This window comes from Tachysurus vachellii, chromosome 15 (assembly GCF_030014155.1).
Source record: "Tachysurus vachellii isolate PV-2020 chromosome 15, HZAU_Pvac_v1, whole genome shotgun sequence".
NCBI classification, from domain to species: Eukaryota; Metazoa; Chordata; class Actinopteri; order Siluriformes; family Bagridae; genus Tachysurus; species Tachysurus vachellii.
In genome coordinates this window covers 13,188,561-13,205,090 of record NC_083474.1, presented here as the reverse complement: position 1 = coordinate 13,205,090, position 16,530 = coordinate 13,188,561, and the positions used below count along the sequence as shown (strand labels likewise).

At 39.8% G+C, this 16,530-nt stretch overlaps 1 protein-coding gene across 1 annotated transcript in view; it reads left to right on the top strand.

The window, feature by feature from the left end:
• The window catches only part of tenm4 (teneurin transmembrane protein 4), a 188,289-nt gene extending 172,000 nt beyond the window's left edge, over positions 1–16,289 (top strand). The window contains exons 29-32 of the mRNA XM_060888390.1: positions 1,682–1,978; positions 2,858–4,472; positions 5,934–6,076; positions 13,384–16,289. Coding sequence (XP_060744373.1) covers positions 1,682–1,978; positions 2,858–4,472; positions 5,934–6,076; positions 13,384–14,142 — 2,814 coding nt within the window. The 3' untranslated portion in view covers positions 14,143–16,289. The remainder of the gene's footprint in view (positions 1–1,681; positions 1,979–2,857; positions 4,473–5,933; positions 6,077–13,383) is intronic.
• Positions 16,290–16,530: the final 241 nt, after the last annotated feature.

Here is a 16,530-nt window from a genome sequence, read left to right as displayed (position 1 = left end):
TTGATCTCTCTGCTACATGGTAGTCTGTCATTACTGGCTGTTGTGTTTATGAAATAATGCTAATATATTATTATTATTATTATTATATGTATATATTAACATATAATATCATTATTATTTAGATGCATTTTTCCAAGTTCCATTGTTTGCTTTGATGTATGATGCTCAGTTAATCAAAGAGAGAATAACAGAGCTGCAGGACACTGGCTTCTTCACATCAGAAGCTGTGGGAGTCATCAGACAAGCTACTGTATGGCTCTTCTTCATCCTGTATGTCTTGCTGTGAATTTCGTACTTTAAGTGTAAAATAATCCTCTCAATTAGGCATTAGTGACATTAATTGGCCCTGGTGTAATTGGCCCTTTACAGACAAGGGCTCCCAGCATGCTGGCGATATGTGAGAACACTTTCACACACTTCCTCCTCTAGTGTCACTGGATAGCAGCCAACAACAAGGAGAAAAGCTGCTTTTAAGTCTTTGCTAAGACATGCAGTATGTCATGCCAAAGTGGGTGCTTGTGTACCTGGAGTGATCAGTTTTAATCATACCTTAATCAAGATGGGTCAGGGGAAAAGATGCTGTTTTTCAGGCACCTACAGCAGATCAAAATTGGTATTACACAATTACATGGTTAAATATATCTTGATATAATTAGTATACCTATTACCATATGAGCATTCAAGTAGCATTCAACTAAGCTGTAAATTGGATATGTTTTTAAGGCTGTAAATTGGATATGTTTCTCCCTCACAGCTCCAGAGTGTCTGGCTTGATCTTGTGGGTTTCAACATACCACCCAAATTCTCTGTGTCTACTTTTAATTGCCCATACTTGTGCATGAGTAAGGGACTATATGTATGACTATAGAGTCCAGTCCAGTGGCATTTTTTCACCTTATGCCCAGTGCTGCCCGGGTAGACTCCGGATTCACTGTGACCCTGAGCAGGATTAAACAGTTACTGAAGATGGTTGAATGAAAAAGTATTAATCACAGTTCAGACATCACAAAAAAAAGAAATAAAGGCCTAAAGAAATTGTAAAAATTCTTAATATAGTTGCTAAAGTGAAAGAAGTCACTCCTTACTAGTATAATATGATACCAGAACAAACCTCAGTGAGTGTAGATGGATGACATTAGCAGACAAAGCCTGACTGTGAGTCATTTTCTTCCTCTCTATGTCCTTTTGTCATTCCAAACTTGCATTGACCCGAATGTCCTACGGATTAAAACCTCCATATGAGTGACTCTTTTCTCTAATCTCAGCATGTGCATTGGTCAGAAGGCCCTTATCCATTAGAGTGGGCTGATGCTCAGTGTGACATGCCATTTGAGTCCTATAGTGAGTCTTTTTGACTATATCTACCTTTCAGCAGCACCACTGGTTTTCCCATGAAGTTTTCTTTTCCCAGGTAATTAAGGCATGCCGAGTGACTTTTAATGATCAATGAGCTTCTCTCATTCCTCTTGTCCTGACAATAGGAGACACAATAATTCTCTCTAGTTCACCATGCAAGAAAAATAAAATAAGAAAAAACATCACTGTCCTCCAGAACACGTCTCTTATTTAATACAATGGCAGTTTTGAGTCATTAGATGCTGTGCTAACTATATATGTCACTTTTTTCTGACACTTTCAGCAATTCTTAATACTAAATCTAAACAAAATTTTTCTTTGGCAGGTTCATAACAGAAATCTGTTGTCCATGGATTTTGATCGCATCACCCGAACAGAGAAAGTATATGACGACCACAGGAAATTTACTCTGAGGATCCACTACGACCAGGCAGGCAGACCCACCCTGTGGGCACCTAGCAACCGGCTGAACGGGGTCAATGTTACCTACTCCCCTGGTGGGCATGTGGCCGGCATTCAAAGAGGCACCATGTCTATACGAATGGAATATGACCAAAATGGAAGAATTGCTTCACAGATCTTTGCAGATGGCAAGTCATGGAGCTATACGTACCTTGAGAAGGTAAACAACTGTGGACTGTTTGTAGTAAAAATAGAATATTTATCATGCTTGATAAAAGAGTGAGTAAAATTGTTTAAGACCGCCCATTTACTCCATCTCTGTTCTTTGGCTTTGTGTGGTATTATCAAGTTTTAACTTAGCAGCTAAACTGTCTGATGCACTTTGCTCACATTATGCATTGTTACCGCTGACAGCTTGACAGTGTAGTTATGCCCAAAATTGCACCTTTTTAGAAGAGTAAAATGTCTCTGTCTTGCTAATTAGAGAGCAGGTCTTGCAAATGTAGGAATACAGGAAGGAATTCAAATCTGAGTTTTATATCTAATTTTAAAAATGGTTACTACAGGTTAAACCTTTTAACAGTCCTTTTTGGTTGCATTTACAATTATTTAAATGTATTTTTTATAAACCTGGATTTTCGGGGTGAATTTCCTTCTGACAAGGTCAAACGCTAGTATGTGCTTTTCCATTAGAAAGCTTAAGATAAAAAAAATACAATTTAGAAAATTATCTCCTTGACCTCTATATTCCGTAATATTATTCACACTGTTATTGTGCAAGGTTTCAAGGCCTGATTGTTCTGTTGCCATCTAATGAGAATTTGCCCCGCGACATTTTTCAGCCCGTGTTGCAGTGGGCTATCAAACTATTTGTAATTTGTATACCCCCTGAAGCCAATGTGTGACACCCCACAGTTTGTTGCGCAGTTAATCACATAGCAAAATGCAACTCCTGGGCTCGTAATGACCTTCACTTCTATTGGACAAAGGATTTAACATTTAAGGCTTTTAACATTTTTAGGCAGTTTTCACAAATGTGCTGCAAATTACCATGCTTCATTGACTCAAACACACTGTCACTTTATGTTTCCCTTGGCAGTCCATGGTGCTATTGCTGTACAGCCAACGACAGTACATCTTCGAGTTTGACAAAAATGATCGTCTCTCATCTGTCACCATGCCCAACGTGGCCCGGCACACACTAGAGACCACCCGCTCTATTGGTTACTATAGAAACACATACAGGCCCCCTGAGGGCAATGCCACTGTGCTGCATGATTACAGTGAAGATGGTCTGCTTTTGCAAACCATTCACCAAGGCACAGGACGTAGGGTCATCTATAAATATGGCAAGCTGTCCCGTCTGCTCGAGATTTTGTATGATACTACACGTGTTGCCTTCTCATACGATGAAGCAGCAGGCATGCTGAAAACAGTGAGCCTACAAAGTGAGGGATTCACCTGCACCATCCGTAACAGGCAGATCGGTCCACTGATTGACAGGCAGATCTTCCGTTTCAGTGAAGAAGGTATGGTCAACGCCCGATTTGACTACAACTATGACAACAGCTTTCGGGTTACAAGTATGCAGGCAGTTATCAATGAAACACCCCTACCTATTGATCTCTATCGCTATGATGATGTGTCTGGTAAAACAGAGCAGTTTGGCAAGTTTGGGGTCATATATTATGACATCAATCAGATTATCACTACCGCTGTAATGACCCACACAAAGCACTTTGATGCCTACGGGCGAGTCAAGGAGGTGCAATATGAGATCTTCCGTTCACTGATGTACTGGATGATGGTGCAGTATGATAACATGGGCCGTGTGGTAGCGAAGGAGCTAAAAGTAGGCCCTTATGCCAACACCACACGGTACACATATGAATATGATGCTGATGGGCAGATCCAGGTGGTTTCAATAAATGACAAGCCTTTGTGGCGCTACAATTATGACTTGAATGGCAACCTGCACCTTCTGAGTCCCGGAAACAGTGCCCGCCTTACACCGCTCCGCTATGACATAAGGGACCGCATCACACGATTGGGAGATGTCCAGTACAGGTTGGATGAAGATGGGTTTCTAAAGCAAAGAGGCAATGACTTCTTTGAATACAACTCTGCTGGCTTGCTAATAAGAGCTTACAGCAAGGTTGGCGGATGGAGCATAAAGTATCGTTATGATGGCCTGGGCCGCAGGGTGTCTAGCAGGAGCAGTCAAGGACACCATCTGCAGTTCTTCTACGCTGATCTGTCCAGCCCGACCAGAGTCACCCACATGTACAATCACTCCAGCTCAGAGATCACTTCACTCTACTATGATCTGCAGGGCCACCTCTTTGCCATGGAGCTAAGCAGCGGTGATGAGTTCTATGTGGCCTGTGACAACATTGGCACTCCACTTGCTGTATTTAGTGGTTCAGGCCTTATGATCAAGCAGATCCTCTATACGGCCTTTGGAGAGGTCTACCTCGACTCAAACCCCAGCTTTCAGCTCGTAGTTGGATACCAGGGTGGCCTATATGAACCCCTCACAAAGCTGGTGCACATGGGCCGCCGGGATTACGATGTCCTAGCTGGTCGCTGGACCACACCTGAACATGATATCTGGAAGCAACTGAACAGCAACAACATAGTGCCCTTCAACCTCTACATGTACAAGAACAACAACCCCCTAAGCAACACACAAGAGACTAAATGCTATATGACAGGTATGTGTATAGTTATTTAAGCTTTGACTGCTCTTTAGTCACCTGGTTTTATTTGATCAGATTAACCAGTTTCATGGAACATTATGTAGTGTATGAGCTCAGTGCTTTTTAAAGCATCATTCCTGCAGCAGTGGACATTTTTCAGACCGTTGTTCCAGGGCTCAGCCTAGGGTATTTTTCTGTCTTTTTCTGGCTCCCCAGATAACATGACAGTGCACTGGCTTCTTCTGACTGTTTTGTGTTCAGTTCTCTTCCCCAAAATATCTCATCAGTCTTTGTTGCCTCAGACCATGTGTAAGGTAAATAGCAGCGAATGCTCCCCAGCCAGGGAACACAATGGGGGCTGTACAAATCAGTGCCAGTGGCTGTTGTATCAGCTTCTCCCTGCTTGGAAAGCAAACAACTATTTTATTGGAAGAGGACAAAATATTATATGCCTGTTTGTAGTATGTGCCAGGTCCTTTAAACAGCTTATTTCGGGCCAAAATCAAAGCCTTAGTTAATACTAGTAATGCCAAGGCAGAATTAATGATTGAGAATAGTGACTATTAACTGTACTCATTATTTTTGGATCAAAACCTAGGGTTATAGTTTCCCCTTGGGTATTTACTGTAATTTCACTAAACAATGGAAACTGGAGCATATAGAACATATTTTAATGTTTTATTCACTGCATTGCATTTGTATGCTAATAATGTTGGACACCAGCTACATTTAACTTAACATTTAAAAGTTAACAATGAACACTCATCCACTGTCTTTAAGCTTCAGACTATATCATTAATGCATGTAATCACTAAACACACTCTTTAGATGTTTATATACTCAATTCTTATGTTCCATTTCTGTTTACATGGACCCTATCCTATAATACAGGCTGAAAGGAGCTCCTCAAAGTGTACTTAACAGTTACAGCCGCTGTAGTGTTGCAACCTTGTAGTACATTCTTCAAACGTATTGATGCAGTCGACAGACGTTGATATCGTATGGTTTATTCACTTTCTGTCACACAGTGTAAAAGCTGTGCAACATTTGTAAACAGATTCAGTGCACATTTTTTGTTCTTAAACATGGTGTACTGTTTGTCTGACGAGAAAGTAGAAGATTCTCTGAGCCAAACCTGCAATGTCACTCAACTTTTGAGATGCTTGACTTTTTATCGGTATAGTGTAACTCCATGAAGTGCTGGGAATTATCATAGTTTTTTGAGATCCAATAATCTCTGTGTTTGTCATGTTTTGCCTGTCGTAAACCTCTAGGCAATTTCTTTATTGTAATGACAATTAGGAGAGCTTATTTTAGTAAAAGATCACTTGACCTATCCGTATTTTTAATGAAAAATTATTTGGCAGTGCAGAATATCCGTGTGACAGCCCTGGGGGGTATCAGTGATCATTGTGAGTGCTTATTCCGTGTTAATTCTTAAGCTATTGTTCAACCTTTTTAAAATTCTCATTGCAGATGTGAATAGCTGGCTAGTGACTTTTGGCTTCCAGCTGTACAATGTCATCCCTGGTTATCACAAACCTGTCACTGATGCCATGGAACCATCTTATGAGCTTATTCACACCCAGATGAAGACACAGGAGTGGGATAGCACTAAGGTAAACAGACACATAGCTATATTGTAACACCAAGAGTAAATACAAGTGTATGCACTCAATGTGTTATCCCCAAACACACACACACGCACACACACACAGACACACACAAAACACAGATATTTTTGGATGTAATATATATAACTGTGTGTATGTAACTACCTCTATGAAGTTTTCATAAACTAACCCAAAATATAATCTATCCCCCATAAATAAATGAGTGTAGTATTTCAGTTTTATATATATATATATATATATATATATATATATATATATATATATATATATATATATATATATATATATATATTATATTGAGAAATGTAAAAATAGCACTTCATGTTGTCAGGACATGCTGGTTCTGACAAGGTAGGTTAACATTGTTTTTATTGTTTTCAACATAAGATATTTTGGGACTCTATATTTATTATTTGGCAGAGGTTGCTATATTAAGAAGGATAGTAAGGCATGCATTTAACTTCAACCTGGATTCATGATAAACTGACCTTTTAGTTTCCAGCCTCGTGATGGTGCCCAAAGCAGTCGGTTCAAATCAGTGTCTAGTGTGCTCAATCCGAAGGAACAGGGTCAAAATAAAGAGTGCTTGTAATATTACTGCCATTAGGGAAATTCATTGCACATTTCCTCCACCATTGGTCATTGATTTCAGCTCAGTTTTACATATCTTTTATCTTCCTTTTCTTTCATCTTTCACTTTCCACTTTGCATGGCCGGATTCTTAGACCCATCAAAACCTTGTGTCTTCTTAAAGTCACCTGAATAATTTAGAAGCTGTTTGTTGTGTGGGTCAGATTACTGAGACTGGCAAGCATTAGGTGTGTATTGACGGCTGTGTTTCTCTTAACACCCAAAGACACCCTTGACAACACAGGCTTTCAAGGAAGTCTGATTCATAATAGGAAACGGGCCATGCTAATGGAAATGTCTACTTGGCTTGTTGAGTTTGAGATGCGAATGAAGTATAAAAATCACTAGTTCTATGGCATGATAAGGGTTTCTGTTCAGTCAGTCAACCATTTGAACCGGCCACAAGTCATCAGTGTAGTCTGAATCGCAAATGGATGCACCATAATAGACAGACATTTGAAGGTATGAGGCATTCAAGGTTTCAGATGTCTGAGATATGAGATTTTAAATGTGAAGTGATGGATCCATTTTGAGGCAGTCAGCCTGACTAGGACAAGGAGAATGAGAAAGCAAGCTAAATATACAAACACAGGTTTAAGAATATAACAAATGTTCTTTTGGGGCCATCAGAGATATTGTTTTATATTTTGTACAGTATGTCCTTTTCAGCGCTTTGATGCCTTTACCTAAGTGAAAAACACATTAACAAAAGAAAAGCACTGCAGCAAAACATAACACATCAACATTATCTCTTAACAGAAAGGGAAGGCCCTTAAAACATCCCATGCATTAGGCTCAGAGACTGTGGAAAGCTGGAGGATTTTAGAATAAGAGGAAATATGTGGCGAAATGAATCTAATGATCATTTTATTCACGTTTATTTTTATCAAGGGCATTCATACAATGTTATGCTAGATATGCTGTCAACTCAAACAGCATTAGAATGAACATGCAATGCGAAAAAGATGCTTGGGTATTAATATACTCAATATAATAGCACAGCTATTTATTAGATATTTTTCAGGAGACTAATTAGATAATAAATGGTGGAAGTGCCATTCTTTTTTCTTGTTATAGTCATATGAAATGTATAATCAAGTAAGCATGTGATGTTAAGTAAGGGCCAGCTCTTTCCAATTTGAGTTAAAGTTGATGTGTTTTTGAATTTGCTTTTCTGATTTTGCTTTTGTCAAGCTGCTGGAATTGATGTGGTGTTTTTGATTTGTTAGTCTGTTGTATGCATACAGGCCACCATATTTACAGGATATTTTGGAGCCCACAGACTCCAGAAGCTATTTTTCTTTTTCATTTGCTCTGAGTGCTTTAAATCCAACTTAATGAAATCCCTTTTGGAAAATAATCATTACAGTATAATCATGCACACACTTGCACACACACACACAGTCTTGTTCCAGACTGAATATATTCAGCTGTCTGATTTGTCTGCATGCACAGTTATAAGTCCTAGCTGTTATTTGATGAAATGTTCTAAGCTTGTCATTAAAGCATTAGATGACAGCAAACCCTGCTGGCTAGACTAATTTCTATTTGCACTTTAATTATCGCCAACTTGGCCACATGATAAGACTGTAAAAGTTGAAAGCAATGCAATTTTTGAAAACTTGTCAGATCTTTTTCTCATCTTGTTCCTCTATAAACAGTCAGGGCAGAGTATAAGTAACTCCAGGATACATAGCAAAGATACAGCATCAGTCTCCTTTGGGTCCAGTTTCAGCCCACATAGAACAGCTCCATACTCAACACAACTAGCAGACTTCCTCTCTAGAGAAGCTCCTCTCCTGTGCCTCTTTCAAGGCTCTTTCAAATAATGTACCAGCATAAATTCTACACTCCCTGACAAAAGTCTAATTGATCATTTGGAATCAGAAGTGGCTTATATGAAAGGCAAAGGCCTCTAGATTATGCTTAATTTTACCAAAATAAAATCTTATCATGCCTTTATTTTTAATTATTTAATTAGGAAAGAAAGGTCAGACTTTGCTTAGACAAAAGTCTTGTCACTTAACAGAAATAATGTACAGTACAGAACATAAAGTCATGGTGCAGAGGAAAAGAATTAGTATTGTGTACGACTCCGATGAGCTTGGAGGACTGCATCCATATGTCTCGGCAGTGACTCAAATAACTTATTAATAAAGTCATCTGGAATGGCAAAGAAAGCATTCTTGCAGGACTCCCAGAGTTCATTCTTTGGTCTCCTCTTCAATGCCTCCTCGTTCATGTTACCCCAGTCATGCTCAATAATGTGCATGTCTGGTGACTGGGCTGGCCATTCCTGGAGCACCTTGACCTTCTTTGCTTTCAAGAACTTTGATGTGGAGGTTAAAGTATGAGAAGGAGTGTCATCCTGCTGAATAATTTGCCCTCTCCTGTGGTATGTGATGGGCAGCAAGTATGTCTTGATACCTCAGGCTGTTGATGTTGCCATCCACTCTGCAGATCTCTCGCATGCCCCCATACTGAATGTACTGTAACCCCAAACCATAATTTTTCCTCCACCGAACTGATTGCACCACCTGCTTGGGTCTGCCACTTTTCCACAGTCCATCCCTCCTGCAAGCTGTGGGCCTTGGCAAATGTCACAGAATTGGATGGATGAATGTCTTCTGTTTAATGCTGGTTTCTGGTGACCAGTTTTTATGTAGCTCTGCTACAGTTGAAAAAGGGCTGGCCCTGGACTGTCGAACCAACAAACGGTCCTCTCGACAACAAACAGTTGTCTTACGGGGTCTGCCTGACCTGGGCCTGTAATGAACTTCAAATATTTTTCTTATCCTCTCCAATTAACGTTTAGATAATTTAAATATATAACATTAGACAGGAGACTTACAGTAGTCTTTAGGCTCTTGATGATCAGCACTTTGGTCTGTGGTTGAATCTTTGACATGCTGTCAAAGGTCAGGATGCATTTCAAATGAAGGTTGGATGTGCTGGGATTCTTTTACACACCTGGGAATGTTTTAATTACAGTATTTCTGACAAGTGACACTCTAATCTGTGATTGGTTAAATCCTTTAAAGATGTGACAAGACTTTTGTCTAAGAAAAGTCTGACCTTTCTGTCCTAATTAAATAATTAATAATCAAGGCATGAAAATATTTTATTTTGGTAAAGTAAGTGTAATCTAGAGGCCTTTGCCTTTCATATAAGCCACTTATGATTCCAAATGATCAACGAGAAGTCAAGTTATTATTTATTGTTCCTACAACTTGGATAGGTGACAAGACTTTTGTCAGGGAGTGTATACAAGTACTACACAATACTTGTATAAAATGTCGTTTACGATTACGTTTCTATAATGATTTATTGTGCATCACAGACTCTCAAGAACAGATTAATTCCTGACTCGTTAGTATAGATGGAGCTACTTTATTACTCATAAATCAGCCCAACCACACTTACAAACATTCTTTTCTTCTTTATTGGGAGGAAGTAAATGAGTCTAATTGCTGACCAGACTGCTTTTGGAAATATAATTATGGGGTCATTTATGAGCTTTTAAAGAAGCTGCATTTTAAAAATAAACAAACAGACAAACAAATAAATAAATAAATAAACAAACACTAATGGTCTCTGCAAAAGTAGTGCTGCTCCTATGACGGTTTAAAGTAGGCTGTTTGCTCCATGATGCCCATATTTCATTGAAAGTATTCACAGAGATAGAGGAGAAGGAGAAAAGAGCCACTCATTACACATGTGACAATAGCTCCTCCATTTCCTTCAGCAAGATGGTATGCTTTTACAGTAGCCTCAAAATACTTAACGTCTCATAAAGAAAAAGCATGAAACAGGGTATTTGTTTACCAAAAATTCTGTAGTGGTGCAATAATTGGGTTCCATCATTGCACATACGAATAAGCATTTCATCTAGGTTACTATGTACTGCTAAAAGGTTTCTTCACCTTGTTTTTACACCAGTTAGGATTCGCATGTGCTAGAAAAAGAAAGGAAGAAGAAGAAGAGTAGTGGGATGACTGAGGCTCCTGAAACTTCAAATCAATTTAGAGCAATTAGTGGTTTGAGATTATGCTAGGGAAGAAAAAAAAAATCCTCTAGCACTTTGTTTATTGTATATCGATCTTATGATTACTCACACGAAAAGGATCGTGCAGGTCTTTATTAGAAGGTGAAGAATGCCTGTTGAATAATTAATATCATACTCTGGCCACATAAACTTTCTTACCCTGCCTCCTATAACTACATTGAAGTATATCTGCTCAGACTGGCCAGCCTTATTCGCACCCTGACATTACTGCAATAGCTGTGGAGTAGTGTATACGGCTTGATTTTACACTGTATAGGCATTTCCTCTTAAAGCCAGCCTCTGGTAATTAAATTGTCGTCACTTCGGAGCGAGAGTCTGACTGCCTCTTAAACTGATCGTGATGGATGTCGCATGCTGGAAATTTTCATAAAACGGCAGAGAAGTGAGTGGACACTTTTAATCGCTCAGCCTTTCAGCGCTATTTACACACCGCCCACATGGCATGAAGAGCTGCAGGGTTGAAAAATGACAGGAGTATGTGGCCTGATAGTCCTGGTGGCATCCACCATTAGCTTCTGACTTTGATAAGTGCCCTGGTCCAATGGTCCTGCAGACAATCTGACCACCATACGCTACTTGAATGATGCATCCCTTTTAGAGCTGAGACACCACGGTGGTAAACCACAGGACAGAACAGGTCACCCCCACCCCCACCTCACATGTCCGTTCTGTGACTAAGGTCAGAGAGTTGGAGTTGTACAAATTAGGGTGGTGAGGTGTGAAATGTTTTTCAGACAGTGTGTCCTACCAATGATACCTAACAGCTGAACCCAACCAACTTATCCTTGCTCTCACACCCTTTTTTGCCTTAGAGTGAAACAGATTAGGTTTGTGGAGTCCCAGCAGAGAGAAAGAGAAAGATATAGCAGGATATAAGGAGGGTTGTAAAGACCTAGGCTTTTCCTTGTCTCTCCTTCCAGCAGAAGTTACTCATAGCCAGCATCCAGCCTTCGCTAACCTCATCCCACTCTCTATGTTGTAAATTAGTTTCATCTGGTTAAAGATCTTCTGTCAAGTTATATAAGTGTAGAGCCTGTCATCAGTCAGGCCCAGAGGACACACTTTACACACATTAATATTTGCCTCAGAAATGAAATTTTATGGTTTTGCTTTAATGAAATCACTGAAGTAGTTTGGAAGCAGACATATTTTATAGCAGAATCAAGTATTTCTTGCTGACAAATTTTGTCAACAGTGAGAACTGTAAAAATGAAGGAAAAAAAAAAACAGTGCATATGTTCATAAACCTAGCCACAATCCAAAAAGGCTTATACTGCGTAGTCAGAACAGGAGAATGAAAGGTGTTTTGAAGTGGTAATGAAGCAGACTGAGAACTGGACTGTGAGAGCGATGAGTAGCTATGCATGAGGAGAAAAAAGACAGCTTCCTGCTGAGATCACCCACCCCGCACCAGCCATCACTTACTCCTGGGAGTTAGTTACTCCTGAGAGACAGGTGGTGCAATCAAGCCTGCTGCTACAGGGCAGACAGGGGGTGAAACCAAAAGCAGATATTTTTGTGTGCATACCAGACACATCTAGTCTGGGTTAAATATTAACGTGTTTCATTTGTATAGACTCTTTTTCAAACCCAAGGCTGAATTAACAAATACAGATTTCTACCTGTCATAGAGCAAAGGGCTACAATGTGTGTTTATAAGACAACTTATTTAAGCAGAGATTCAGTGGAAGTGAGACAAAATCGAATGAACTAATTTAATGAATTTACATTGGATGGATGGAAGAATGGATGGATGGATTAATGCAGCGGTGTCCAATCTTATCCACAAAGGGCCGGTATGGGTGCAGGTTTTCATTCCAACCAAGCAGAAGCCACACCTGATTCCACCTGTTTAATCAGTTGTTCTTGGCTTTTAGTAGACTCTGGTGTGGCTTCTGCTTGGTTGGAATGAAAACCTGCACCCACACCGGCCCTTTGTGGATAAGACTGGACACCGCTGGATTAATGGATGGATGAAACATATGATTAGGAGCTGTAGTGAAGGTATTGAACAACTTAGCGGTTAAGGTTTGGGTAAATAGGTGACTGATCAGAAGGGTGTGAGTTCAGACTCCAGTACCTCTGTGCTGCCACTGTTTGGTCTTTTTTTTAACCTCAGCTCATAACCCTTAACCTCAACTGCTCAATTGTATCATGTCTTACTTGTGAATTGCTTTTAATGAAAACACCATCTAAGTGTAATCTAAAGTGAATCTGAATGAATGCATGTTGGTCCATGGAGGATAAAATTGTTTTAGATGATATTCACCTCTGTTACTATTCTTTTCTCTGTCACTGAATCAAATGAATCCCGAGACAACTACATCAGTCATGCAAATAGTCAAAAATAAATGGTATATAATTTGTTAGGAAATTTGTTAGGGAACAGTTAGGATGGTTACAAGAGGTTACAATCTCTGTCCAAAACCACTTCAGATCAGCAATTTTAAGAGTGACATAATTCAACCCACTCCACTTACTAACATTTGATACCATGTTGATGATACCACATTGATACCACCTATATCTATCTATCCACTCTGCTGTTTTTTTGAGTCATCTTAACTTGTCTGCTTATGTGTTTCTATGTGTGCAGTCTGTACTCGGTGTGCAGTGCGAGGTCCAGAGACAACTCAAGTCCTTTGTCAAGTTAGAGCGTTTCGACCAGATCTACAGAGCAAGTGGTGCTGGTTGCCCACAATCCCCTTTCAGCACAGTCTTTGCTTCAGTGCCTTCAATCTTTGGCAAGGGTGTAAAGCTAGCTATCCGAGAGGGTCAAGTGAGCGCCGACATCATCAGCCTGGCCAGTGAGGACGGCAGGCGGCTAGCTGCTGTTCTGGACCAGGCTGTCTACCTTCAAGATCTTCACTTTACGATCGATGGCATGGACATGCACTATTTTGTGAAAGCTTCTTCAGCCGAGGGTGATTTGTCGCTGCTGGGTATGACAGTGGGACGGCGAATGTTAGAGACAGGAACTAATGTGACAGTGCAGCAGGTGAACACCGTACTGGGTGGCCGAGCTCGGCGTATTACTGACGTACAACTGCAGCATGGTGCACTGAGCCTGAATGTTCGTTATGGCAGCAGTCTGGAAGAAGAAAAGGCTCGGGTGCTTGAGATGACTCGCCAGAGAGTTGTGGCGGCCGCCTGGCACCGTGAGCGGCACCGACTGCGCCAGGGAGAGGACGGTTCACGCGCCTGGACGGACACTGAGCGGCAGCAGCTTTTCAGCTCGGGACGTGTGCAAGGCTATGACGGCTACTACATGGTGCCCGTGGACCAGTTCCCCGAGCTCGCTGACAGCATCAGCAACATTCACTTTCTGCGCCAGAGCGAGATGGGCCGCAGGTGACATGAACACAATGGAAGCCCTATTCAGGCTCAGCGTCCAGGACTTCTTGCCAAAGACATGTTGCTCGTGTGACCACTTTGTTAAATCTACTTTTTTTAAATCTAATTTTGTTTTGTTTCCTTTGTTTGTTTGTTTGTTTGTTTTAGACTGCCTTACTCAAGGTTGGGCTGCAGGCAGTTGCACTGCATTGACATTCGAGTGCTTTTCTTTCCTTTTTTTTTGGAATTGCATAAAAGTTTTTGGCTGCCAAATGACGCTGCTAGAGGAATGACTTATGGCAACATTGGTTATTTAGTTCGGAGTCCTTTCTACAGATCAGCTTAAAGGGAGATGGAAGATGGCTGGTAATGAATTTTGATCATTGGCAAGTGAGCAGATTGGCATTCAGCTTCACTCCACCCTGCCTTTTCTCACCCCACAGCCAAGGAGAGCCTTTTTTTAAATCACTTCTTTTTATACTTGAAAGCCTGCCACACTTAAACAAGGACTTCAGTGTCTGTTGTTCAGGCTCCTGGTCCCACTTCCCTTACCTACACTGACTCTTGAATTGGTGTCCTGTGCCATTTCAAGACTGTTTGACTGCCTAGTGTTTCATAAATATTTGAATCTGACCAACGGCTTAAAAAAATAAAGGAAAATCATTGAGGGCATGCTCACCTTCTGAACTCACAATGTGAAACTTTTTAATGAATGAGATTTATCCAAAAAAAAAGGGGGAAAACTCGCAAAACAGAAAATAGTTCCCAGTGGTCTTTAAAGATGGTTTTAAAAATGTATATCAATGATGTTGAAAAATATAATAAAAGTTCTGTATGAAAATGAATATTTTACTAAAATACTGTATGAAAAATGAACAGTATATCTAATGTGATTACATTACCAAAATGTGAACTGGTGTCCATTTTAATTGAGAATTGTTGTACTTGAACAATGCCTAGTGTTCCAACACATGGAATATATGTGTGTAAATATATATCTTATGTTTGGGAATGTCAATCCATTAAATTAATTTGTTTGGTTTTTATTGTTGAAGCAAATAAGATTCTAACATGCTTAAGCATTCCTTTAAGGAAAACAGTATTTATTTCGGTAATGTGCTTTTTTTTAAACCAACAATGCTCATGTGCGCCCTGTCGATGCAAGAGATATGATTGCATAAATATATATATATATATATATATATAGCACTCTTGACTCTGGTATACAGCACATTACTAGAACCCTCAGACGTTCCTCAGGCTTTCCCTTCCTTGAACATGTTGAGCTGTGGAGTGCTAGCACTGGACACTGGGCTACACTGAGGACAAAGTTAAACCCCAGACACTGAGGACAAAGTTAAACCCCAGTGGGACTTCTGAAGGTCAGAGTCTTAAGTGCCCTGGATATGAAAGACAAGACTCCATAGTGTCCCACAGCTGCCTGAGATGCATTACAGCCGACAGGTGTGTAGTTCCTGTCTACAAGCAGAGGGGTTGAAATGCATGCCAATCTGGCAACCCGTCATGTGGCTATAACTACTTGCTTTTTGTGTGTCCTTTAGCTTGACTACCTATTGAACTTCAAACAACATCCAGTGTAGCCTCTCTCTCTGGTTTAAAAAAAACGTGTCTAAGATGGAACAAAATGGTGTTAATGTGTTGGACATGGTGTCACGGTGTCACGCACACCTATCGTGTAAGCGTAAAGTAGCTGAATCTTTTACTACAGTTTGTGTGATTGGGGACGGGGTGTGGAGATGATGAGTATATCAGTGATTGCGACCTGTATAATACTGTCAAGCATATTTTTTTATTTGGATGTCAGTTGGATGTTGGATACAGCCATAATTCTTTGCTGTATTAAAAAAAATGTTTGAATGAAGAAAAAAATGCATTGTGGTGACTTCACTCAGAAATGCATCATGAGGCTGTAATTACTTTTTAAAGTTTTGGACTAATTTAATTTTTTTTGTTTTTTTTTGGGTTTTTTTTTGTTTGTTCTCAACACTGTGTTTCTAACGCTTCTCTTTGGATCTGTAAATAAGAGGACGAGAAATGAGCTGTAAATAAAATGCCAATGTAGATACCTTTTAGAGCTACAGCAGTGAATCTGTGTAGTCTTTAGGTAAAGAGGGGAAAAAAATAAAGAATATTTTGTGTTTACATTTACTTAAAGTGACTATTTTGTCATGTCTCGTACTTATGGAGTACGAAAGGAAAACAGCCAGAATGATTAAAAATTAGGTTTTGACCCAAATATTTTTGAGAATTTACTTGATGAAAACATATATAGCTATAAGTATACTGTAGATTTTTTTGTAGTAATGTATTGTCACAATTAATTGATCCAGTTAAAATTTGAACTTCAACTGGTAGAGCTACATACAAAAACAATAGATCTTTTTTTATG